General features: G+C 47.5%; 1 protein-coding gene across 2 annotated transcripts in view; it reads left to right on the forward strand.

Moving 5' to 3' along the window:
• Positions 1-3,094: 3,094 nt before the first annotated feature.
• Positions 3,095-24,211, forward strand: part of IKBKB (inhibitor of nuclear factor kappa B kinase subunit beta) — a 48,438-nt gene continuing 27,321 nt past the window's right edge. Inside the window, exons 1-5 of one of the 2 annotated variants that reach the window (XM_063079186.1) lie at positions 3,095-3,301; positions 3,575-3,697; positions 13,633-13,727; positions 14,660-14,777; positions 17,268-17,337. In XM_063079186.1, the coding sequence (XP_062935256.1) occupies positions 3,593-3,697; positions 13,633-13,727; positions 14,660-14,777; positions 17,268-17,337 (388 nt within the window). In that variant the 5' untranslated portion in view covers positions 3,095-3,301; positions 3,575-3,592. The remainder of the gene's footprint in view (positions 3,302-3,574; positions 3,698-13,632; positions 13,728-14,659; positions 14,778-17,267; positions 17,338-24,211) is intronic. The other variant, XM_063079187.1, reaches the window with a different exon arrangement.

Genomic DNA, 24,211 nt, shown 5'->3' on the forward strand with positions numbered 1-24,211 from the left:
CACACCTCCCACCACCTCCCCCTGAAGAAAGCAGATTTCTTCATGTCCTCCAACTAAACGCGTTTTTCCAACTTTTCTGGCAGAGGAGTTTTGTTTGTTGAAGGAGCAAGTTCTGACTTGCAGAGTACTCTCTGCAGGGCTGAGATAAAACAAAATGGGAATGATTATGAAAGAGTTGCTAAAATCACTGAACAGAGCTGACTGGGGGGTGGGGGTGGGGGGTGGCTAGAAGTGGGGAAATACTCCTGACCCAAGTGGTCTGTTTTATTGCCTTCTTATCTTTCAGGCTGTCTTCTCCGGCTATGATTCAGCTCCCAGACTGTGCAGAAAACAATTCTTTACTCATCAAAGGAGCTAATCACTGCTTTGCCTGGTGGCTATTAGGTGAGAGAACAGTCTGATCAATGGATGATATAAAAAGAGTGAGTAAGAGGATAGTTATCTTTGACTTACTCTGGGAACGAGATTTCATTTTAAAATGAATAATGCTCAGAAACTTTATCCTTATCGATCATACTGTACTGCCTCTACAGAACAAATTAGCACCTGATTTTATATTACCTGGTCCTTGTCTCTCCTTACTGGATGGCTCTTTGTGGGTCATACAAGAATCTAAGTGCCTCTGATGAGAGTTACATTGCTTGGATCCCCTGGGGTCAGAGGTGCCCAGGGCTGAACGAGGCACTCTGGCTGCTCAGTATTTCTTGATTACCCTACAGTCACAGATAAAAACACACTCGGCCTCAAAGCAGGAAGAAAAAGGAACATTTTTTCTGTTGCATCTGAAAATATCTTTTGTAAACAGTCTGCTCACATTTCCAGAGCAAGATAGAGACTAGATACAAGGAGTGATCTGTACATTTCTTATCTGGAGCGAAAATGGGGCTCAAGATGATAAATATCTTGGAACATGATAAAATCCAGAGGCCTCTTCCTGGGCCATCATTAATTAAAAAAAAAAAGTAGTAATACGCAACCTTATCAGAGAGATTTATGTTCATTTAAAACCCAAGTTATTGTGACCTGAGCAAAATGAGAACTCCAGTTACAGCAGTGCAGAGTAAACCTTTGGCATACCAATGGACATCTCGTAAGTTTCTCAGGGACAGTGATTTTCAGAGGTAACAGGATTAAAGAGAAACGTTTTACAATCTCATACAGGAAATATACTCTACATTGTGACCAGCTCATATAGGTGCTCAATAAGTTTTATTTCTAAAATTTATTTATTATGAAGTAATGCCCTCTTTTCTAAGAGCAGGACCGACCCCACTTAAGATAGCCCCTCCACTGTGTGAAAGTGAGGCGGGAAAGTGGGGGTGGGATGGGAGGAGCTCCGCTAACTGCAAAATTAGCTCATGTACTGTTGGCTTGCTTGCATTGGCTAATACCTCTTGGTGCAGAGTTGCCTCCCTTGCAGCTTTAAAAACCGAGAACAAAGACGGTTCGGGGCCGCACCTTGAATTGGCTGGTGCGGTCCCGGCCACTGGAAATAAAAATCTTTTTCTTTTTTTCTATATCAGTCTCCAAGGGTGATTTTCTCCCGACGCCTATAAAAATTAAACACTTATATTGCATATGGACTGTGCCAGGCACTATTCTAAATGATTTACAACTATTTGCTCATGCTCCTTTTTCTTCCTGGTTTGAGGCTGAGTGTGCAAGTTAGCTGTGATTATAGGGTAATCAAGAAATATTGAGCAGCTGGAGCACCTAGCACAGCCCTGGGCAAGCTGACCCACATGTTTGGGTTGACATATGTACCTAAGAGTTCACTTCACCCTGGATCCTGTTTAGGCAGCAGTGTTTTCTGTGTAGGCACTGTTCTTACCTCATGTGTCCCTCACAACTGTGTTGGTGGCTGCTTTCTATTACTTGTGTGCCATCCTGTCCTCCTGTTACTCGGCTGAACCAGATAAAACTTCTGATCTCTGTTACTGATGTTTTGACTGCTTTCGATTTCTAAAAAAATGACAATAATAATAGTGCCTACATTTTAAGAAGAGGAAATGGATGCTTGGGGTTACCTAAGTTACTTAACTTGTCTTCACGCCTGAGAGGTAGCCAATAGCTATTTGTGGATTCAAAATCTAGACTGTCTTCTTCTGAACTTATTAACATGCTACTTTTAACCAAATATTAAGAACACAGGCCAGCTGCTTGGTTTTGAGCTGATACTCACCCACTTAGTAGCTCTGTGATTTTGGGATAAAGGCTTTTCCCCTCTGTTTCAGTTTTCTCATCGGCAAAAAGTAGATATAATAATAATGCAGTATTGCCCAATTTGTAGGGTTGCCCTGAGGGCGGAATAAGGAACTCTAAGTACAGAGTTTAGGACAGTGCGTGGGACTTAGTAAGTGCTCTATAGCTATGAGCTGTTATCATCTTCAGGTTTCCTTTTATACTTTTTCCTGCTTGAGTAAAATATACCAACCCTTCCCCCCAACTCCTTTGTCTACTAATACAATGCCACAGAACTGAGAAACTCAATAGTAAAAGACCTCTTCATAGTTTAGCCAAGGAGGCAGGAGATGAACGATTAGCCTCAAGGCTGCCAGCCTCTCACAATTTCCCCACGTCACTGGGGCTGAAACTCCAGTTTAGTGTTACACTGCGAGCTTTATTTCCTTTTATTTGAGGGGGTGTCTCACTCCTGAGGAGTACAGCTGTGACTTGTCATTCTGGACGCCGAGCCAAGGAACCTCCAGACCTGGGAGCGCCGCGGGAGCACTGATGGGCAATGGCAATTCTTGTAAACAGTCCCTAAGTCAGTCCTGGCGGGCGCGGGAAATTCCCCCGTGTTCAAAGCCGAGGAAGCGGCAAGTCCAGCCCTGGGGGGCCGGGAGTGGAAATCCCCACGCCCCGTCCGAGAAACCGCGGCAGGTCGAAGCCACTCCTCGTACCAGGGCTCTTTTTAGGGCTGTTTCTCTACGTCAGCGAGCGGCCTGCCCGATTCCTAGCAGGCTGTCCCGCAGCCACGGCGCCCCCACCCCGGGAGCCATCCCCCAGGCGGGGGTCCCGGGCAGGCCCAGTGGGAGCGGCCCCTTTAAGAGGGGCTGCGGCCACGTGCCCGTGACGTCAGAGCAGGAAGCGTTTGAGGAAGTGGCGCCGGGCGGCGGGTCAGTCCCGCGTTTTGATGTCTTCAGGGGGCGTCCGAGCCGCCGGCCCGCGCCCCGCCCCCGCCGGAGGCGCCGAGAAGCCCCCGCCAGTCTCCGAGCCGCCCCGGGTTTGCGGGCCGGGCCCGGGGCCCAGGACGACGGCCCCGGCGGCTGCGGGAGGCGCGGCCCGGGAGCGCCGGCAGGTGGGGCGCCCGCTGGAGCCGGGCGGGGCCCTTCTTAGGCCCCGGGGGCGTCATCTCGCCGGGGGTTGCTCCCTTCCCATCGGCTGGGGCGGCGGAGGGTGGGAAAGACACAAGTCTGCCACCAAAGCCAAACCAAACTGGTCTACTCTTGAAACAAAACCCAGTTGTTTGTCCTCACGTTCAAGAGCAGTGGTGTCCCGTACCTTCTCCATGTCCTTAGCTCCGTTTTTTCTTAACCGTGACCTTTTGTCCCCCTCCCCAAATTGCTTACAGAGGTAGCGCGGCATCAGTATGAGCTGGTCTCCTTCTCTGCCAACCCAGACATGCGGAGCCTGGGAAATGAAAGAACGACTCGGGACAGGGGGCTTTGGAAACGTCATCCGATGGCACAATCAGGTAGGGGCTGTGTGCGGCCTGGGAAGAGGCGGAGGACAGGCCCCCTCGCCCTGCCTCTGCCCGCTCTGTTCTCACTGGGTAAAGGGGCTCACGTGCGGCTGGGAAGGGGGCTTCAGGACTGCTAAGCTGACTCCCGTTAGTGCTGACTCTCAGCACCAATTATATATACTTGAAATTGTATACCTATGCTAGCAGTAGAATATCACATACTGATATTATGTACTGATAAATATATGTTATAAAACATACAAAAATAGAAAAATTTAAAGGATGAGAATAATGAAATATTTTAAACACTTTGAAAATTAATTTAAAATACTTTTAAATGTTTTCTAATTATGGTGTCTTCCCAGTGTTGTTTGCAATGCTGCACAGCACAAAATACACACATCTGCATGAAAGTGAGAATTACTATTGATAATGGAAATCCATATTCCAAATAATTTTTATAATTCGAATTATTCAGACTGATTTATTTTTGCATCTCACTAGCTCTTCATGTTTCTGCGCCTTATGTATGTGATGTGAGTTCCTCACACTGGAGGTGTCAGTTCTCCCATATTGCTGTTTGTTTGTGTCAGTTCTCCTATATGTCCTGAAATTCTCTGCAAGAATCTCTATGAGCAGGATGATGCAGGAGGCAACATTGCTGGCCAGCAGCCTCACAACCCTCAGCTCTGTTGAGAAAGGTGCTAATAGCCCTTGATTAAAACCATAGGTGCCTTCCTTCTTGGACTCATTCATTTTATGAGAATTATTTTACTAAAATTGGAAGATATAATCCATAACTCACTCATGTAGGACATACGTAATCTGCAGAATGTCTCCATAGGCTCCTGTGCTGCCAACTGCCTTGCAGCATGCCTACTTTTCTCAGGATACCTTGGGTACCAGTCATGGCATGGAACCTTCTGGTAAATAATCCAAGGAGAATGTTGTACAGTTAATATTAGAGAAGCTTTATTTCTTTTTCATTTTTTTAAATTTTAGTCTTGGGTAACATTTGGGGTGTATATGTCTAGTTTCGAGACCATTGCTCTAGAGGACCTTTACTCACCAAATAGCTGTCATTAACTTCCTGACCCAAAATTCAGACCCAATGAAGTCCGTGAAAAAAGGCACCTATATTTTAATGAAGGGCTTGAGCACCTCTCTGGACTAAAGGGATGTCAGATTGCAAACCACTTCCCAGGAACCTGGCTGCAGTGAGCTGAGGGTTGGGAGGCTGCTGGCCAGCGATGTTGCCTCCTTTATCGTCTAGTTCAGAGCCATCTCAAGTCCTGCCTTGAGCCTCAGCCCTGAGTAGATGGAGTGACCCCTGGGGGAGTGTGGGAGCCAGAATGGAAAGGTTGTGTGGGGGTAACATCCTCACACCCGACTTGGAAGCGAGGATTCCAGCAAATCCTGTGGTGATAGGGCCTTGGAGATAGAACTGTCTCACATTTGTCCTGGTCAGAGCATAGCTAGGGGTCTGGCATTGAAATAAAAGGGCCAGGTCATTCTACAGCCCGCATATACCTGGGCTAGGCTGCTTATAGACAGGCCAGCTCAACTACAGACATCCTAGTTTCCTTCAAAGAGTTCTGTTCATAGTGCTAGGGCCGAGCCCGTGGCTCACTCGGGAGAGTGTGGCGCTGGGAGCGCCGAGGCCGCGGGTTCGGATCCCATATAGGGATGGCCGGTTTGCTCACTGGGTGAGCGTGGTGCTGACATAGTGCTATGTGTCTGTCATCTCTGCTCAGAATGCCCTCCACCTGCTCTCTGGGCTTAGAAGGCTGTTGCCAGATGGAGTTTATTTCTGGCTTTATAGATATAGGCCTAAGAGAGTGTTTGTATTGATTAGTCTACAATTAATACTTTTCAGTTCCTTCCCCTTTCAAAAACTTTAATTTGTTGTTTATTTTTGAAAAAGCCAAAGCCAGGCTTCTCTTTGTACCTCTGAGGCCGTCCACAATCTGTCCACACCTGCCTTTCCAGCGCTCCCTCCCCTTGTCGCTCTCAGCAGGGTGGTCTGCTGAGCCCTCCCTCTGGGCCAGGATGAGCCTCCCCCTCCTTTGTGCCTTTACACAAATTGTGCTTGTTCTTCCAGGACCAGCTGTAGGCTGCCTCCTCCATGAAGCCATCACTGGGTGCCTCATTCCATGGGTGGCAGTTCTTCTGCTGGATTCCTTGGGCTCTACTCACGTGGGGTCCTGGTGTACTGCTTTGTGTCCTGTCAGGGCTCTGAGCTCCTGGGCAACAGGGCTAGGTCTGCTTTGGATTTCTTCCAGGTCCCCCATAGCAAATCTCTTATGTAATATATGTGTTGGGTGCCAATGTCATTCCCACGGTCAATCCATAAATATTTATTGAATGTCCATTATGGCTAGAATGGTGATTAAAAGCAGACCTTTTTGGAGAAAGGAAAGAGCCATTAATCAACTAATTATGAATGTAAAATCTCCACTGTGATAAATGTGACCAGGGAGAGGGACCCAACGCAAGGAGGCCTTTTCCTGGTGGTGGGGTAAATAAAGGCAGGCTTCCCCAGGGAGTGTTTCTTGAGCCGAGGCCTGAGGGATTGGTGGAAGCTAGCTGGGTAGGGAAGTGGGGAAGAATTCCAGGAGGGGGAGCAGCTTGTCTGGAGGGCCCTGTGGCGGAGCAGGTCATGGCAAGCAGGTGGGCCTGAAAGGCCTGTATGACTTGGAGGGAGGATCAGCGAGCAAGGTACAAACGTGGCTGAGGGTCCAAGACAAGAGGCAGACCCAGCAGTGGGAAGATGTTGAAGGGAGGCTCCCTGACTGCAGGGGCAGATTGGAAGGGGCCAGGCTGTGAATGCTGTGCTAAGTCAGCTCTCCAAAGAAAGCCCTCATTTGTTTTGTTTACATGATTTCAAATCACCAACAGTTTAACGAGCAGCTCTTACCACATTCCTGAATATTTAACTACCAGCTCTCAGGGGCTGGGACTGGGATACCACTGGCACGTGCCAGTTATGGGGAGACCAGTAATGAAGCTCTTGGAGTAGTCGGGAGACTGGACCAGACCCATGGTGGTGAGACAGGGAGAGATAGGCAGACTTAATGAGCAGGACATTGCAGTGGAATAGAAAGTGGGGGGATGGGAGGAGTCAGCTGTTTGCAAACACTTAGTGAGCGCCTGCTGATGATCCTGGCTCAGTCCAGGAAGCTCTCTGCCATCTTTCTGGGCATTCCTCAGTTTAGGAGGTTCCTAGGGCTGCTTTGGGTGCTTAGGGGAGATCTTTAGTCAGTATCCAAGATCACAGGATGAACAGTATGTTTTCTGTTGGGTACCCCTCTGTTCAAAGCCTCTTGAAGAAAGTAACTGGGATATGGTCAAGTATAATGATTGTACTTAACAGTGTATGTTTCCTTGATACCCCATGTACTTTATCTTGTTTACAAAAGAATATTTTTAGTTTATCACAAGAGAAATTACATGAAAGAGCCTAAGCATTGGTGTCCTCAGTCAGGTGGTGCCTAATAATCAGAACCATCATTTATTGAGAACCTACTGTATGCCAGCATTGGGCTAGGTATTTACACGCTTTATCTCCAGTTCTTTTGGTAGTTCTAAACGGAAGTACTATCGTCTTTGTTCCTACTTTATAGCTAAGAAAACTGAAGCACAGAGAGGTTAAGCGACTTACCCACAGAGGCTAGTAAGTAAAGAAGCTGGAATCAGAACCTCCATCTATTCAAATCCCAACTTCATGCTTTCTCCACTGTGGCTTGTGGCCCCTTCATGGGGAGAACCAAGGTTAGAGACACTAGGAGAACATTCTCAGCACTCCTTCGGTACTCCTTTGCTCTCCATAATCAATCTCAGCCGTTTCCAAGCACTAATCCCTTTTGTCCTAAAGGACAAAATTCAGAAGTCTTCCTTATTAAACAGAAAACTCCAAGGTGAGTATTTCCTGGTGAGGAAGGGTAGTGTGGGCAATGACCCAGTCCTGTCTGCCCCCATTTCTTTGACTCCTGACAGCTTGGGCCTCAATGGGCCTTGCTGTGTCAGCACTCCCTTGAATCTCCAGCCCAAGAGTGAGCACAAACCACGGGTCAATCAGTACAGTCTAGATAGGCTGGCATTTTCAGTAAGACCTTTGTTAAATGCAAAGAAAGAAGAAAAGGGGATAACCCAGTGACCTTATCCTGCAGCATCTTTTGGGAGTGAGGTGGGAAAACAGGTGATTCTCAGTCCACAGACCTGGTTCACATCCCAACTCCGTTACTTCAGCTTTCCTGGCTTTGGGTCCCAGCTTCCCATGTGGATTACGGGGGATTCTAAGATATTGATCCTCTCAGGTGTGGATCCCCAACTTGGCTGGGCCATTCATAGGTCAGCTGCCCTCCAAAAGCATCTGTAAATATCCCCAGATGCCTTAGAAATCCCACATTCTCCATGCATTTGGATGTGAAGGAGGCCTGGAGGTGCTGCATTGGGTCCTGTAGGGTACTTGTGAGAACATAGGAGGTATTGTATGCATTGCCTGTCAGAAGGCAAAGTATTACTAATTGTCCTATCTTGTCCCTTCACTGGACAAAACTGAGCTCACTTCAGCTTATCTGTGTGTTTTGAAGGCTTAAAGGTTCTGATCCAGTCAGTCAGTTCATTATGACTTTATCGAGCAAGGGCCTAAGCTCTGACAGGGATATGGGGGAAAAGGATGCCCCTGTCCTTACTGTGCTTATGCTCTTACCAAGGCAGTAAGATGAATACTTACCAATATATTAAGTAAGTCTAAATGTAAGTACCAAATTGTGTGGAAATGATCATGGCTGTCATTTCTCGAGTGTCACGTGCTCAGTGTCCCTTTAGCTCAGCGCATTTGGATGTTCAGGAGTAAGGGAAGGCTTCTTGGAGGAAATGGAACGTTAGCAGTAGCTAGAAAGGAGGTGGACTTTAGGTACCCTGGCAGGAGAAGAGAAGAGAACTCAAGTGGGTGGAGTGACCTCTTCATAGGGCCAGGAAAGTGAATGGTACTGCCGTTCTTTATTCAAGGCTCAGTGTGGACCAGACACTGCCTTTCATTTTATCTGACATCACTGGAAGGGGCAGAGTCATCTCCATCTTATAGATAAGGACCCAGAGGCTTAAATAATGGGCTCAAAATCCCACATTCCAAGGTGGAGAAAGAAGGAGTTACATTTTGCCCTGCTTGTCTGCTGAGCCTGTGCCCCTCGCTCCTATGGGTGAGGTGGAGGCCACTGTGCCACTTAGTGTCTACACTGTAGGGAGAAGGGCCAAGGAAACCATGCCTCATTGTATAGACCAGGCAGTGCTGAGGGAAAGGCTCTGTTCAGCCCTCTTGAGTCAGGGGCAAAGCTGCAGCCAGGCCCTGGATGTTTGGGCTCACAGGCCTCTCTCTGGGCCCAGCTTTGCACCTCCTTTCTGGGACTTTCTTCTTGCAGGCCAGAGTCTGAGAAGGAGAGAGGAGGTCATTACTAATTGCCCCCTTATGCCACAATGGCCTGGTTATATGGTTGCCAAGATACTGGGCTTTCTAGGCTAAGAGTTTAGGTGTAGCCCTCGGCTTCCTGTGAGTGCCCCTGAGTCAGTGAAAGAGGCTAACCTCAGGAGCTGGGCTAGCCCCTTTTGTTTCCCATAGAGACCAGTCTCCAGCTCACCTCTGCTGAAGCACATGTATCTATCAGAAGTCTGAGAATGTGTCCCCCACCCGCTGGCTTTTTTCACCTTGTAATACACTCATATTTATACACAAGTTTTATGTTTTCATGTATAAGAGGCAAAGATTTGCAAACTCTAAGGACCTTCGTAGTCAACTACATTCAGTATAGATAATACTGTTGGCCTCTTTTTCCAAACCAATTTTAAATTTTGTCCATTGAGGGGGAAAAAAACAATTGTCCCCCATGAGGCATCCACTTACTAGAAGCTGGATTTGGAGATGGTTCAGGCCAAGTCTGGGTTTCCACAGAACCGAACTAAGACTCCAGCAGTTTCAGGCAAGATGAAGAAAGTCATTGACTGCTGTCTGAGTTTTACTGCTAATGAAGAACAGATCCCCAGGCTTTCAAAACCAGTACTCACAGTCTATTTATGTACTGTTAATTAAACTCTGTTTTCTAGAGCAGGTATGTTTTTAGTAACAGAGTTATTCTTCTTGGGTTTCTGTTTCAAATCAAACATTACTCATGGAAAACCTATAATGTTTCAGATTACTTCCTAGAGGCAGATGAGGGCTACTGTGTAAGGAAAAGCTTAAGTGAGTCAGTATCTATATCAGACATTCCCAGGCCTAGGAAGTTAGGATTTCCCCTGAACCTGTAGGGCTAAACTGAGCTGTCCATAGTAGAAAGTCAGTTTTGGTCTTCTATGCCCAGTTATTCAAGACTTGTTCAGTGTTCATATTGCTGAGTTCAGTCTTTTTAGTTTGAGTTTGGATATTTAAGGCCAATATCAAATTATTAGTCTTCAATATCAAAATCTATTCCTGGATTCTGGTTTGGGCCGAGTGACAGCTGTGCATCACCTGTGTACAGCCAGATACATCACCTAAATCACTTAATAAATTAAACGACTGGGTCACTTACGATATCTGCCCTTTGGACCTGATTATCTGTCATGTTTTATGAAGGAAGCATACCATTTGTGGGAAGCAGAATCTCTAGCACCCTAGAGATATTTACATCCTAATCCCTTAACCTGTGAATATGTGAGGTTGCATAGCAAAGGGGAATTAAGGTTGCAGATGAAGTGAAGTTTGCTAATCAGCCAACGTTAGATAGAGAGATTGTCCTGGATTATCTGGGTGAGCCCAATGTAATCACTTTTAAGAGTCCTTAAAAGTGGAAGAAGGAGGTAGGAGAGTTAGGGTCAGAGCAACGCCATCTGAGAAAGACTCAACTGGTCATTGATGGATTCAAGGATGGGGTAAGGGGCCACGAGCCAAGGAAGGTGGGCAGCCTCTAGAAGCTGAGAAGGCAAAGAAGCATTCTCCCTTGGAGCCTCCAGAAAGGAACGCGACCCTGCTGATGCCTTGATTTTATCCCAGTGAGACCCATGTCAGACTTCTGACCTGCAGAACTGTACGGAAATAAATTTGTGCTATTTTAAGCCACTAAGTTTATGGTAATTTGTTATAGCAAAAATAAAAAACTGACATGGTATTCTGCGTATTGAAGTTAAATGAGTGCACATTTTTCAATTTCTTGGTTTAAAGATATTGAGAAGAGTCATTCTGAGGTAACAAACCATGAGTTACAGTATCTTCTCCTGAAGTATTGCTTATAATCCTGTCCATAGGAACACTGCATGATGAATGGACACTCAGCAGTGTCACCTCCCCTGCAGCCTGGCTCATCAGTCCCCCCTCACTTGCAGAACTCTGTATTCTACAGGCTGAGCTTCTCTGGAGATCCCACCGGACTGGAAGCAAGTGTTTGTAACTGAATCTCAGTCCGTTTTGTGCTGCTGTAACAATAGGGACTGGGTAGTTTATAATGAACAGAGATGTATTTTCTCACAGTTCCAGAAGCTGGGAAGTACAAGATCAAGGAGCTGGCATCTGGCAGGGACTTTCTTGCTCCGTCATCACATGGCAGAAAGCTGAATTCGTCCTTCTGCAACAGCATTAACCCACCTGTGAGGGCACAGCCCCCATGGCCTGATCACCTATCAAGAGTCCCAGCTCTCAATACTGTTCTGTTACAATGGCAACTCAATTGCAACATGAGTTTTGGAGGGGACAGACATTCAAACCATGGCAAAGAGCATCGCTCAGAGCTGCTATTGATGCAGCTACCATAGAACTGGGCAAAAATGTTTAAGTCTAAGCACTCATGGGAAGTGAAACTTGAAACCAAATTCAGATCAGCTTGAGAACAGAGGGATCGGGGAAGCTTGTGACAGGAGGGTGCGGCGTTCCATGAGATGTACCTCAGTTTGTCGTTGATTGAAGAAAGGTTGTTCTTTTGACATGTTCCCTAATCCTTGAAAGGTATTTATGGACATCTACTCAAAGCACGCCTACCGCCACAGACTAGGCTGGGGAGTTTGCTGTGGTGACAGAAGAAGGCATGTGGCTACAGCGTTGGTGAGCCTGAAAACACTATGCTAAGTGAAAGAAGCCTGTCGTAAAAAGGCCATCTATTGTATGATTCCCTTTATATGAAATGTCTAGAACAGGAAAATCCATAGGTTGCCAGGGCTGGAACAGCTTGGGGGAAGGTGGGAGGGCTGCCAGTGGTGTGGGTTTGCTTTGGGGCATGGTGAATGTGCTCTAAAATTGACTGGCTCTGGTCACAACTCGCAGTATACCAAAACCCATTGAGTTGTATTCTTTGAATGGATTTTATGGTGCATGAATTATATCTCAGTAGAGCTGTTAAAAAAAAAGTAGGCATGTAACTACGTGATGGACAGCTTAACAAAAGCAATGTTGGGCTTTGAGAAAAGTGTTTTCTGAGAGTATTTTAGAGGGGTTATAAGGATCCATTTTCTAGCATGGGCACTGATGGTCAAAAGATACTGGCACTTTATTTCTGTAGCTTTCGGTTCTTGAATGTCAGTTTTAAGGATTGCTTTATTGATCAGTGATCCAGTGATAGTCTTCTTAGACAACTTCTGGTGGTATTTGGAGATTTCCATTTTTCCTTTTCTCGCTAGGCGTGTCCTTGTTCCTGCAGGGATCTTGGCCAGTTTGGTAAATGTGAGACCGTGATGCAGTTTGGCCACTTTAAGGACAGCACGTGCACACTGGGGGTCTTGCCACAGTCCTCTGCATGGCTAAGGCCCTTGGTCCCCCCAGCGGTGTGGTGTTGACTCCCCTTGTGGCTGCTAGAGTGCCCGAGGCCAGAGTTACTCTCCCTCTGTTGCCGTGCCACAGCTCCAGAGCTTCCTTTCTTGTGGGCTTCTGGTACTTAGGAGAGGTGAGGCCGTCTTCAGGAACCAGCCACTCAGTCAATTACTCACACAAAAAAATATTGCTTGCCTTCTCTTCAGTTAAAGAAACCACTGGTGTAGAGGTTAAAGCCCATGAAGATGCACAGGTCTATAATTTAACAAAGAAAATTGAAAAACCCTGTCACTTACAGAAAATAAGTCTTTGGCAGGTATGTGCAGTGAAGGACATAGGTGTTACAGGAATAGAGAGGAGGAGGATCCTCTTGAGTTGGGAAGACCGCAGTGCCTGTGCCCTGTGTGCATGAGAGCATAGACCAGAGAGGCAGAGGACGGGCCTGCAGTGTCAGGTGCAGGGCTCGTGGGGGAGTGGCTGGAAAGGCAGGTGGGAGCCAAGCTCTGGAGGATTTTAGATGCCAGGAGTGCCTGTGTGACACGGTTCTTCCTTTAGTAGGATCACTGAGCACCTGCTAAGGGCCGGACACTGTTGGTGCTCATCTTCGTGACAGCACTGGAGGTGGGCATCATAATTCCCATTCTGCAGATGGAGAAACTGAGCCAGACCAAGTGGTCTGCCCAAGGCATGTAGCTAGTAAATGGCAGAGCCGAATCGACCTGTGTTCCATGTGCTGAACTATGCTGTATTCTCTCTGCAGAGACTTTTTACATGAAACAGTGAAGACACTCAATGTGGCATTAACTTAAGGTTGAACCCTATGAACGTGCCATTTTTATACATCAAAGTGGTTGGATACCAGCAGTGTCGTATGGTTCAGCCTAGTACGCTAGCAATCAGGGTTTGAGAGGGAAGTCTCTCTGGGCAGGAATGGTCAGCAGAGGTTTCTTGGACGAGTTGCATTTGTAGATTCTAGGAGAGGGTGGGAGGGGGAGGTGCCTCGGGGCTGTCTCTCAGGGATGCACATGTGGGCCTCAGAGCCACAGGAGGTGATGGAGGCTGTGCCCTGGGCCCTGGGCAACCTCTTCCATGCAGCAGACCATGTGGCATTTGACCAGCGTCTTTCTCTCTGTGGCCATCACTCATTATGCCGATCCCCGCCATGCTCTTTCTATAGGAAACAGGTGAGCAGATCGCCATCAAGCAATGCCGGCAGGAGCTCAGCCCCCGGAACCGAGAGCGTTGGTGCCTGGAGATTCAGATCATGAGGAGGTGAGGGCCTGGGTGTGTGGGGCCCTGAGGAAGCTGCTGCTGGGCCAAGGGGCACTGCAGTGAAACCAGAGGGAACCAGTTGAACTTCAGGATCTGAAGCAACAGCCCCCAGCCCCGCTGCATCTGGAAAAGAGAGTCACAAATCTCGGTCCCTCGATTAGGATGCTAGCCAGCCTGTCCACACAGATGACTCTCCTACTCCTAAGGATTTCTAGAGGAGTAGTGTTTCAAGTCTACACTGGGCCTCGTCAAAGGCATTTGATCTATTTTATTTGTTTTGTTAAATGATTTAAAGTAGTCATCATGTTGGATTTTCCCTTATCAGGAAAAAATCCTTTTTTCCCCCCTGTATTTCCAATTCCAACGTGGTTTGTGACTCTCCACAGCTGTCAACCTATTGCTGTTATCTGTTGCCCCAGTGTGGAGATAGGGTCTGTCAACCCACTAGGTGGGTGCTGCCCCCAGCCAGGGAGGCATGTAGGTGAGCACCGTAAGAGGCATGTCACACAGGCGCTCCCTCTGCTGGCCCCTTAAGGGGGAAGGCACCACCCTGGGTGGGTGCCATGTGCCCACACACATGCCCCCATTCACAGGGCATGAGACTGGGAGTCCCCCTACTCTCTCTGCTTTTAGAAGCATGTTGGCAGTGCCATGAGGACTTGAAATGGGGACTCTAGAGAAAACTAAGGCTCACATGGTACCCTCACAGGGTCTTGAGTTCGTGGTGCTGGAAGTAGAGCTGAGCAGATGCTGAGTGCCTGGGTACTGAGGCAGGTTGCGTGCTCCTGGACCCCGTCTTCCTCTGCCTGCCTCCGAGGGTCCTTGCTTCCTCCAGGCCTCATGGTGTGACGAGCTTGCCTGAGACTTGGAGGGAGGGGCTGGGAGAGAGCTGAAGCCCGGTTTCTGCCCTCACTGGGGTCTCCTCTTCCTAGGCTGACACACCCCAATGTGGTGGCCGCCCGGGATGTCCCTGAGGGAATGCAGAACTTGGCGCCCAATGACTTGCCCCTGCTGGCCATGGAGTATTGCCAAGGAGGAGACCTCCGGAAGGTGAGCCTGGAGGTGGGGGGGAGGTATGCACAGCCTAGCAGGCAGGGGTGGGACACTGTTACCGCCGCTGTCATCAGGAAGCCCAAGCAGCCATAGTGACTTTGGTGAGGTTGCTTTATCTTCTGAAGTCCCCCTCTTCCATGCCCACGTTGAGGTGACGTGTATGTGAATCAAAAGACTGAATCAGAAGCCCTTACGAGAAAGGCAGGAAGGGCTCTCTGTACATTCTGCAGTGTGCTTACCGAGATGACAGGGAGAGAGTCCTCACAGGACTGTACTACGTGGGAAGACTGGATGAGTTCCAGTACAAACTTTCCCTCCCTTGGCGTGGCAGGGCCTCGTCACTCTTTGGATGAGCCTCCTGGTGTCCTTGTTAGGAGGGACGTATGCCACAGATGTGGCAGCAGCACTTGCCGGGTCAGAGGGTGCAGCAGGAAGGGAAGTGGCTCAGCAGTGAGGGAGCAGCCGTGGCCAGATCATCGGCCATGTGCCACCTTGTTCCTTCTCCCCACGGTAATTTCTCTTCCCTGATGTCCTAAGTCTCAGTGCCCCTCCCTCCCGGTGTTCTCTAAATAGGATCACATAACCTGATTTTACACGTTGCTTTGTTTGACTTTCAACAACCTGTGACGTTGCCGGGCAGGTGTGATTCCCACATTCCAGGTGGAGACCGTGGCTCGGAGAGGTTAGGCTCATAGTAGCAGAGCTCAGGCCGTAGCTGCAGGCCATCTCTCCATTTGTGAAATTGAGTAATGCCAAACGTGTCATGAAAAGTAGAAGCTCTGGACAGAAGTGAGACTTTTTATGGAAAGGGCGGTTGCTCTGTTCACACAGCTCCCACAGCTCTTCTTTCTCATGGTGCTGGGGTCGGGGGAGAATGCCCGGGCCTTTATTCTGTCTTCACATGGCAGTTTCTCAAGCTTACGTCACAGGCTGGTCTCGAATTCCTCTGGACCCGTCTGCTTCCTGTTCTAAAAGGAAACTTTCTGTGAGGGCCACTCTGCCTGAGTGATCCTCTCCTGCCGTGGGAGACGGTCATGTCCTGGGTGGTGTCATGCGTGGCAGTGTGAGTGCAGTGGTTGGCACAACCCTTGGTGAGGAATGGGGAATTTGATGGTACTTGGATTTTCCTCCTTATTTTCCTGACCTTTGATGATCATGCTGTTACTAACTGCAGTTGTGCAGAGATAAAGCCATGTTGTCATAGTTGAGAGGGCAGCCATGGGAAGTGGGTGGGATGTGATCAGATAGCAGAGGGCTCTGGAGTGGGGCAGGGGATTTTGAACTTGGCCTTCTAGACAGCAAAGAGCCAATGAGCCAGGGAAGAAGATGAAAATTTCAATGCGATTGACCTGGCAGGGATTGCAGGTGACCTGGTGGGTAGGAAGCTATTGCATGCTAAAGGTCACTGTCCTTGCTACTGCCCAGCGGGGTGTGAGGGATCACTGCTGCCAGAGGTCTGGTGATCTCCAGTTGAGGTCACCTGCCTTTCCCTTCTCTGAAGAGTTCCCTCCTCTAAAGCGTTGCCTGCCTTTCCTTCCTCTGAAGAGTTCAGTCTACACCCCTGCGCATGGGGAGACAAACATGGCCTGCACGTAAGCAACTGTCAAAGTCAGAATTGATCTGAAAAGTGGAGTCTATATGCTGTGCAGGTTTACAACTCTTGAACGTTCTTGTGTGAAAATGCTAACTGATGATTGTGAGCCTCGGTTGGGAAGTTTTTCTCTCTGTTGTCCCCATGTGAGACCGACTTCCAGCAGCACATTGATGTTGAGCCTCTTGTCAAGTGGAGGGGCCAGGAAGGCAAGGGGTGAGGGCTCAAGCATCACACAGCCTTGGCTTCATCTTCCAGCTCTGCCTCTGTGGCTGTGTAAGCTGACAGATACTGGACCCCTCTGGTCTGTTTCCTCACTCCTGAAATAGAAATTCCAACTTACCTTGGTGGTAGTAGTAAGGATTCAATGAGACACTGCAGGTGAAGCTTTGCTGAGCTGATCTTTGCAGAGTGTAACCCATACCAGGCACATGGTAAGTGCTCTTTAGATATTCCCCACTGCTATCATCACCCCATGTGGCGAGGCCATGTCTGGGGAGTGGTCAGGGCGTGGCTTCCTGGGAATGCCTTTCCAGCCTGCCCTGTGTGTAGGCCTCTCAGGAGCAGAGAATCCTCTGTGGCTGAGCCTAGACTCTGGTCGCCTTACTCGGAACCGCAGCAGCAGGGGAGACTTGAAAATCCCTCTCTTGGGGTGCTCACACACCTCCAGCTGGGGCCAGCACGGTGCGAGAGCCCCGGGGGTCCTCAGGACTGCTTCCTCCCAATCCTCCCTAGGCCAGCGCCTGCTGGGCCCACTGCCCAGGCCTCCCCAAAAGCAGGTCCCCCTAAGCCTAGGACCTAGGGTCGGCACTCAGATGACTTGGACTGGTAAAGGCCCTTGTGGCCATATTGGGGTGGTGGCTGCTTGCTCTGATGCTTCTCTCACCTTCTTACAGTACCTGAACCAGTTTGAGAACTGCTGTGGCCTGCGTGAAGGAGCCATTCTCACCCTGCTCAGCGACATCGGTAAATGCCAGCCTGTGCCCTTCAGGGGAGTGTGTGGTGCCCCTGGGAGTCCTGGCAGAGCACAGACGGGAGATATTTTGGTCCTCGGTCTTTACAGAGGGTGGCATGGAGGAGGGACCCATGGGATGGGGAGGTCAACAAGGGGACGGTCAGGCCGGCGCTGAGCTCAAATAGATTCCCCTTCCTTCCTGACCAAGTCACTCAGTGAATTATGATGTATATGGAATAACAGACTTCCTTTCCCATTTAAAAGCTCCACTCCCTACTTTCCTGGAATGGCCAGCAGTGGAATAGGTTGTCGTTTGAATGAATTTTATCCCTTGGCAATGAATCTTTCCACTCCCATGTTGGCGATTCTTTGCCAACCAAAGGCGTAGCCCTTTTGTAATCCTTTGGTAAAGCTGGGGACCTCAGATAAGGGTGTGTGTGGCCCTCTCTGAGGAGGCCAGGCTGGCTCAGGGAGAAAGGAGTACTCTCAGCCCGCAGGGGCCACACAGAGCCTCCTACACCTGGGCCTTCCCAGGAGGGAGCAGATGGCAGGCGTGCTAGGGAGACTTGGGCTTTCTTTTTTTAAAATAATCTCCCTGGGTGGTGCAAGTTGGTAGTTTGGAATGTAATGTTGAGAGTTATCCAGAGTTTATCTCTTGAGTATTTGACCCCAGATTTAGGGAACAATGCCCTTTTCATCCCTCGCTACCTCAGACTTTTGAAGCTATATGTATTTTTTCTTTTCATTTGCTCAAACTTTATTTTTTTGAAAATTGTCAAATATCCAGAAAAGTTAAAAGAGGAGTGCAGTGAAACTCACTAACCCTCACCTAGGCTCACCAGTTGTTAACATATTCCTGCGATGGTGACATAGCGTTCTCCAGCCCGTGGCCTCGAAGGACGGGTGGCCCTCCTTTTCTGAATGCTCTGCCTGCCCATGTGGGTCCGTCTCTCCCCTCCTCTGCTTCTGGTGATGGAGGGGAGGCAGGAAGAATATGAAGTGGGGAGAAACCAAGCAGTGGCGTATTTGAGGCTGAGATCCAGATAGGCTGACACATGTGATCCCATCACCTTCTGTGTCCTGTGTCTTTGTCCCTTGGGTGGAGCTCACTGTGAGGGTGAGCTGATGTTACACCAGTAGCATCGGACGTGAGTGGATGTCCACCACCCGCCCCACCTATCCCCTGCACGTTGGTCCAGAGGCTCTACCACAAGGGCCCTGTCTGCACACCCAGAGGATCTATCCCATGAGTGAAAAATTCCACTTGTTTTCCTGACACCTTGCCACATGGCTCGCCCTCCACGTTTTGCTTAGATGTTCACTTGACTTTATCTTTTTCCTCAATGGCTAAATTATTAATTTGTCCTCTGTTGAATTGGGTTGAAGTCAGGTTAGTAGGTTGGGAAATACTCTTTTGCTCTTCATGGGCAACTTTGCCTTTGGTTAGAGCTTTGTCAAGTTATTTTTCTTCGATGCTATTCTCTCAAATATTTTTTTTAACTCACTAATTATTTATGCATTTAGCAAGTAGTTATTAAGGAAGTCTGTAAAGTATTGGCTCAAGTACACATAACTGTGTACTTCCTTATATGAGTTTTTACTTCCTCAAGGAATCCTCTGCTGATATTAATAGAGCCTCTACTCATTGTATGTTCTTTGATCTGGGTACAACTTTTTCAAGTTTTAATCGACACATAATAATTGTACGTATTTATGTGGTACAGTGTGATGTTCCAATACATGTATACATGTGTAATGATCAAATCAGGGTAATTAGCATTCCATCACCTGAAACATTTATCATTTCTTTGTGGTGAGGACATTCAAAATTCTCTCTTCTGGCTATTTTGAAATACACAGTACATTATTAAATGAAATAAGCCAGGCACAGAAAGAGAAATACCTCATGTTCTCACTTGTATGTAGAAGCTAAGAAAGTTGATCTCATAGAAGTAGAGAGTAGAATCTTAGTTACCAGGGACTGGGGTTTGTGGGGGGTGGGAGATTGGGAGAGGGTGGTCAACTGGTACAAAGTTACAGTTAGAAGGATTAAGTTCTGGTGGCCTGGGTACATTTTGAGTCCAGTTACCATTGACTTGTGTGATAGCTTTTGCATTATCTACTCAAAGTGTTTGTGTGCGTGTTTACCTAAGTCAGAGTAATGGAGACAGGTAAGCTCTCAAGTGCTTATGTGGTGCAACTCTCCAATAGGTGGATGAATACTAAATTCTTTAGGTCATTCATTCCCTGTCCTTCCTCTCTGTGACCCCAAATTGGAAATAATTAGACCTTGAAGTGCTAGCACACTAGAACTAAACTTCTTAAAGGCAGAAACTTTAGTTACTGCCACATCTCCAGTGTATATCAGCTTCTGTATAAATATTTGTCAAACGAATGAAATAAATCCCAAAGGAAACTAAAATAAGTAAGGATCTCTTTTTTTAAAAACCAGATGTCCACATATAATTAACACTCCAGGTCAAACACCAGCTCTTCCACTTATTAGCAGTGTGACCATGGGCATGCTGGCTACTTTTTCCTAGCATCCGTGTTAGGAGCTGTGAAGTGGGGCATTGCTCCCCACTAGAGCTGCTGTGAGGGTGAGGTGAGACGACACGCCAAGCTCCCCACACGGTGCTGTGCTCCCAGCAAATGTTAGCTCCTTTCTCGGCTCCTTCCACTCTGGATCTGGATTTATAGCATCCCTTCTGAAATGCTGTAAATCCAGATCGGAGGTCAGATCCAGGGAACCAGACAGGTGGTTGCCTTCTGAGACTTCTCTTCCTGGAATGGCTAGGCTTCCTCAGCTCAGAGCCATTCTTATCTCAGTCACCTTTTGGATGCAATCACATCCCCTGATTTTGTGGTTGCAGTTGAAGTTGCTGATAAGCTTGTATTTTACTTTCATTCCCATTTCTGATTTCTGTACAAGATACATCAAATTTGCTTCTTTTGCAAGGATCTCGTGACTGAGCCACAGTTCAAAAGCTTTACTTAGAGTTCCTCTAACATAATTCTTTTGTATTTTGAAACATTTCCTGAGTATATTTTGTTCCAGTTTGTTCCAAGTGCTGGCCCATGTTCCCTTTGCTGGAGTAGCCAAACTGTTCTCTGCCAGGCTGACTTCAGATAAGTGACAGAGATGCACGCTTGACCAGTGGGTCCAGGTTCATCACCTTCTCTTCTGCGTTCCTGTCTGTCTCAGTCTCTTCTGTGCCACTGACCTCCCACTCAGTGCAGCAACAAGATAGAAGATATAGGTAGGATTTTTCCAGTGAAACTGTAAATTGCCCAAGAAGACATTGCAGAGTGCACATGAGAAAGCGAGCAGATGCCTGGCCAGCACACGGTGAGCCCTGGTCCTGTGCCAGGACAAGCCTGTTAGACATTGCCCTTATGCTGGTAAGAGGTCTGGGGACAGGTGCAGAGGCAGGCAGAAATGATTTGGATTTCCACTTAATGTCACCCTAAAATAGCTCCAGGAAGTTGTATGTAAGTGGACTTTGTTTAAACAGTCTTGCTCATCATCCTTTGGAAAACATTGGAGTGTGTTTCCTTCTGCCAGTAAACTCCTGAGCACTCAAGATGGAGGGGTGGACTGTGCCCCTGGCTGCTGCCAGCTGGGTAGGCAGGGCCACCTGTGTGATCACCATGGTCTTGTCATGTCTGTGATTGCAGTCAGTCTTCCTTGATTGTCCAGGCAGCCAGCTTGCTGTGGTGCCTGACTGTCCTGTCCTCTAGCCTCCAGGAAGCCTGCCCCTACTTTCGTCTGTGCTTCATTCTCTGAGTTGCCGTCTGTTCCTGTTGGAGTTGCTCCTGGCAGGCATGGAACTTTCTGACCTAAGTGTCCTCAACTTTAAAATGAGGGGTTTGGGTCTATAAGTGATCTCTGAGGTCTCTTCTACTTCTGACTATGCCGTTTTCACTGTTCAGTTGCTGATTCTTGGAATAGTCCCCTAGAGTGTCCCAGATGTCCACTCAGTTGTCGCAGCCTGACTGCCTCCCCCGAGCTCTCTCACCTCCTCTTTTGCAATCCCCTTCTTTGCTCTCTGCACCTGGACCAGCTGCTGTTGGTAGTCTGCTTGCTGGGCCGTTCTCAAGGCATCTTTATGAACCATATCTTTTCCAAACTCTGTATATTCAGCCCTATCTCCATCCTAAACTCCATGTCCATGTCTGTAGGATGTTTCTCCCAAAGTCACTTCCAGATCGAAGTCCCAGCCTTCTTCATTAAACCAGACTCCTTCCTGGCATCCCCTTTCTGTGTCAGTAGACCCATGTTTCTGACAGTTACTCAGACACAGGTGTCAATTTTGAATCTTGTCCCTTCTTAGAATCTGCCCCTATTCTTGCTCCACACCCTCCCTTGTTAAAAGTCTCCAAATCCTCCCAGTCTTCCTTCATGTTGTATATCTCTCTTTCCCTGTCTGTTCCCATGGCCTCCATTAATTCAGTGTCGTGGAAGGTCACTGTCATGACCTCTTAACTGGCCTCCTCACCCCCATTTTAGTAACCCATCTTGCATGCCTTTGAAAGGACACTTTTGTCATAATCCACTGTTAGATAACCTCATGTTTCTCCCCATCCACTGTAGCCAACCCATCATGTACGTGTCTCTCAAAACCCGCTTTTCAGTCCTCCTGCCAGTCTTTGTACCTGCTGCTCTTGCACCTTCCTGATGACCTTAAGCCTTCCTGTCTTTTGGGGCACAGTGTTGGACCTGTGCCTCCATGAGACTGCCCCGACTGGCTGTTACTCGCAGAGGTTTCCCTCCCGCAGGATTCTTCTGCCTGCTGCTTCTCCATTTAGGTGGTACATGGTAGGGCCACTATTGTTCTGTGATCTCTGCCTCTACCTGCACGGTAAGGGCTGACTTCAGGGTTTGGGGCTAGTTGACCAACCTATTAGCACAGTAAGTGGAGAAAGTGCCTTGATTTGGTGGCACATTTTCCACAGTGTCTAGCAAAAGAAGACTCTGTGTAAGTGCTTCCTGAACGATGGAGAGAGTGATCCTGAACTTTCCTCATTTCCACACTTGGAGACCACCTCGCTAACTTGCTCATTTGTCATGGAGGCTGTTTTAGCCAAGAGACCTTTAACCAGACTGAATCTTTCTCCACATCTCCACAGTTGGCCTTCTAATCTGTTTTGTTTGGTGTCTGGTGACACCAAAGTGGCAGGCACACAGCAGGTACGCAGTCAGTCTTCACTGAGTGAGCAAACACCCTTTTTTACTCAGCGGTGACTGCCTTTTCCTTTTCTGCTAATCTCTGTCTCAACTTTTGGTCCCTTATCTTTCCATTTCTTCTCTGTGGAATCTATCTCAAACAAAATGTTCTCAAGGGAGCCTAGTAATCCCTTCAAACCTGTAGTGTGGCAAACAGGGATTCACAAACACAACCCTTACAAAACTGCTTTTCTATGTGGAAGTCTAGCTGCTCCTATCTATTTCCTAATTTGTGGTTTGTAAGCTGGAAAAATTTATAGGGGCTCTGATTTGGAATTTTGTTTCACCAATAAGAACTATAGGGTTGTGACATTGTTCATTTATACAAGGAGAATTCAAAAAGTTTGTGGGAAAATAGAATTAAAAGATAATATGGATCTTTCCATGAACTCTTTGAAGACCCTCATGTATTTGCGTCTACCTCGTGAGCTAAGGGGGAGCTGGATGCCATTCCTGACAAAGATGTTATTTTCCTGTGGCAGGTCCTTCACTTGGACCTGCTTTGTGGAGTATCTGTCCTAGGAAGTGCCACTGTGTAGTTGAAAGGTTTGTACAGAGGTGGTACTTCTTACAACCTTTTCTTTAATTGGAACATGAGAAGTTAACTGTTAGGCCCTTATGTCTTGCAGTGTGGTTTTTAACTTTTATAAACACGTATTTTCACTATTGCCAGGGATTTAGATTTTTGTGAACTTCCAGATGCAGCAGTATTTTTCTCAATCACAGTATCTTAGTTAGGCTTGAGATAATTTTGGTTCATTTCATGACATTGTTCTTCAGGTACTGTTGTGCAACCTGAACTGTCTGAATCCCAGCCCCTGTATATTTTTTCAGATTACAAGATGTAGCACGGTCAGACCATACTAAGGTTTTGAAGACTCATCCTGTAAGGGGAGCCATTTAAGAGGTCCCGCCTATTAGAGTTTTTACTATTTCAGTCATGTAGGGTCCTCTCAGTCTGAGAAACTATATATAACAATACCTGTTGGATTCTTTAATTTCAGACTTTATTAAGCTGACAAAACTATTTGAGAGTAAGTGACTACCCAAAATGAGGGTTAAAGTTTGTTGCATATAGTTGTGTGAGCATACAAATAGACCACCCGTGGATTTGGTTACAACTTGCCATCCCCTTCTCACTGAAGACCTGGTGACAATCTTCACTGGTGTGGTGTAGGGAATGCTGTCCTCAGTGTAATCCGAATGCTTTTCCTCCTCTTGGGACATCGTGCCTGCTGTGCCCCATGTTATTTGCCCTAAGAGGTTATACCTCTAGCTTCAGGGCCTTGTCTCAGCCTGATCACATGTACTTGCTCAAATCACAGTGAATCTCAACTTTCATATATTCTGCTTTGGAACAAACCAACCCAGACTTTTACACATGGTATCCTGCTGATGATCAGCCGCTTGTCACACACCGAAATGGGTCTTTTGTGAACCTGTCAGTGAACAGACATTCCAAGACATCACAAGGCCTTGCTCCCTGCCCTCCAGCAGTTCAGATTAAGTAGTCATGCCACCCTGTCTGCACGGTCGTGTTGGTGCGGTTGTTAGAGTGTTTTAGTACACTTTGCTTTGATTATTTAATTAAAATTAGTGAAATAGTGAAATAAAAATGAAAGTGCTGATAAGCATTGGTCCTTAAAAATTCATACAAT

The sequence above is a fragment of the Cynocephalus volans genome, chromosome 15 (genome assembly GCF_027409185.1).
Source record: "Cynocephalus volans isolate mCynVol1 chromosome 15, mCynVol1.pri, whole genome shotgun sequence".
NCBI classification, from domain to species: Eukaryota; Metazoa; Chordata; class Mammalia; order Dermoptera; family Cynocephalidae; genus Cynocephalus; species Cynocephalus volans.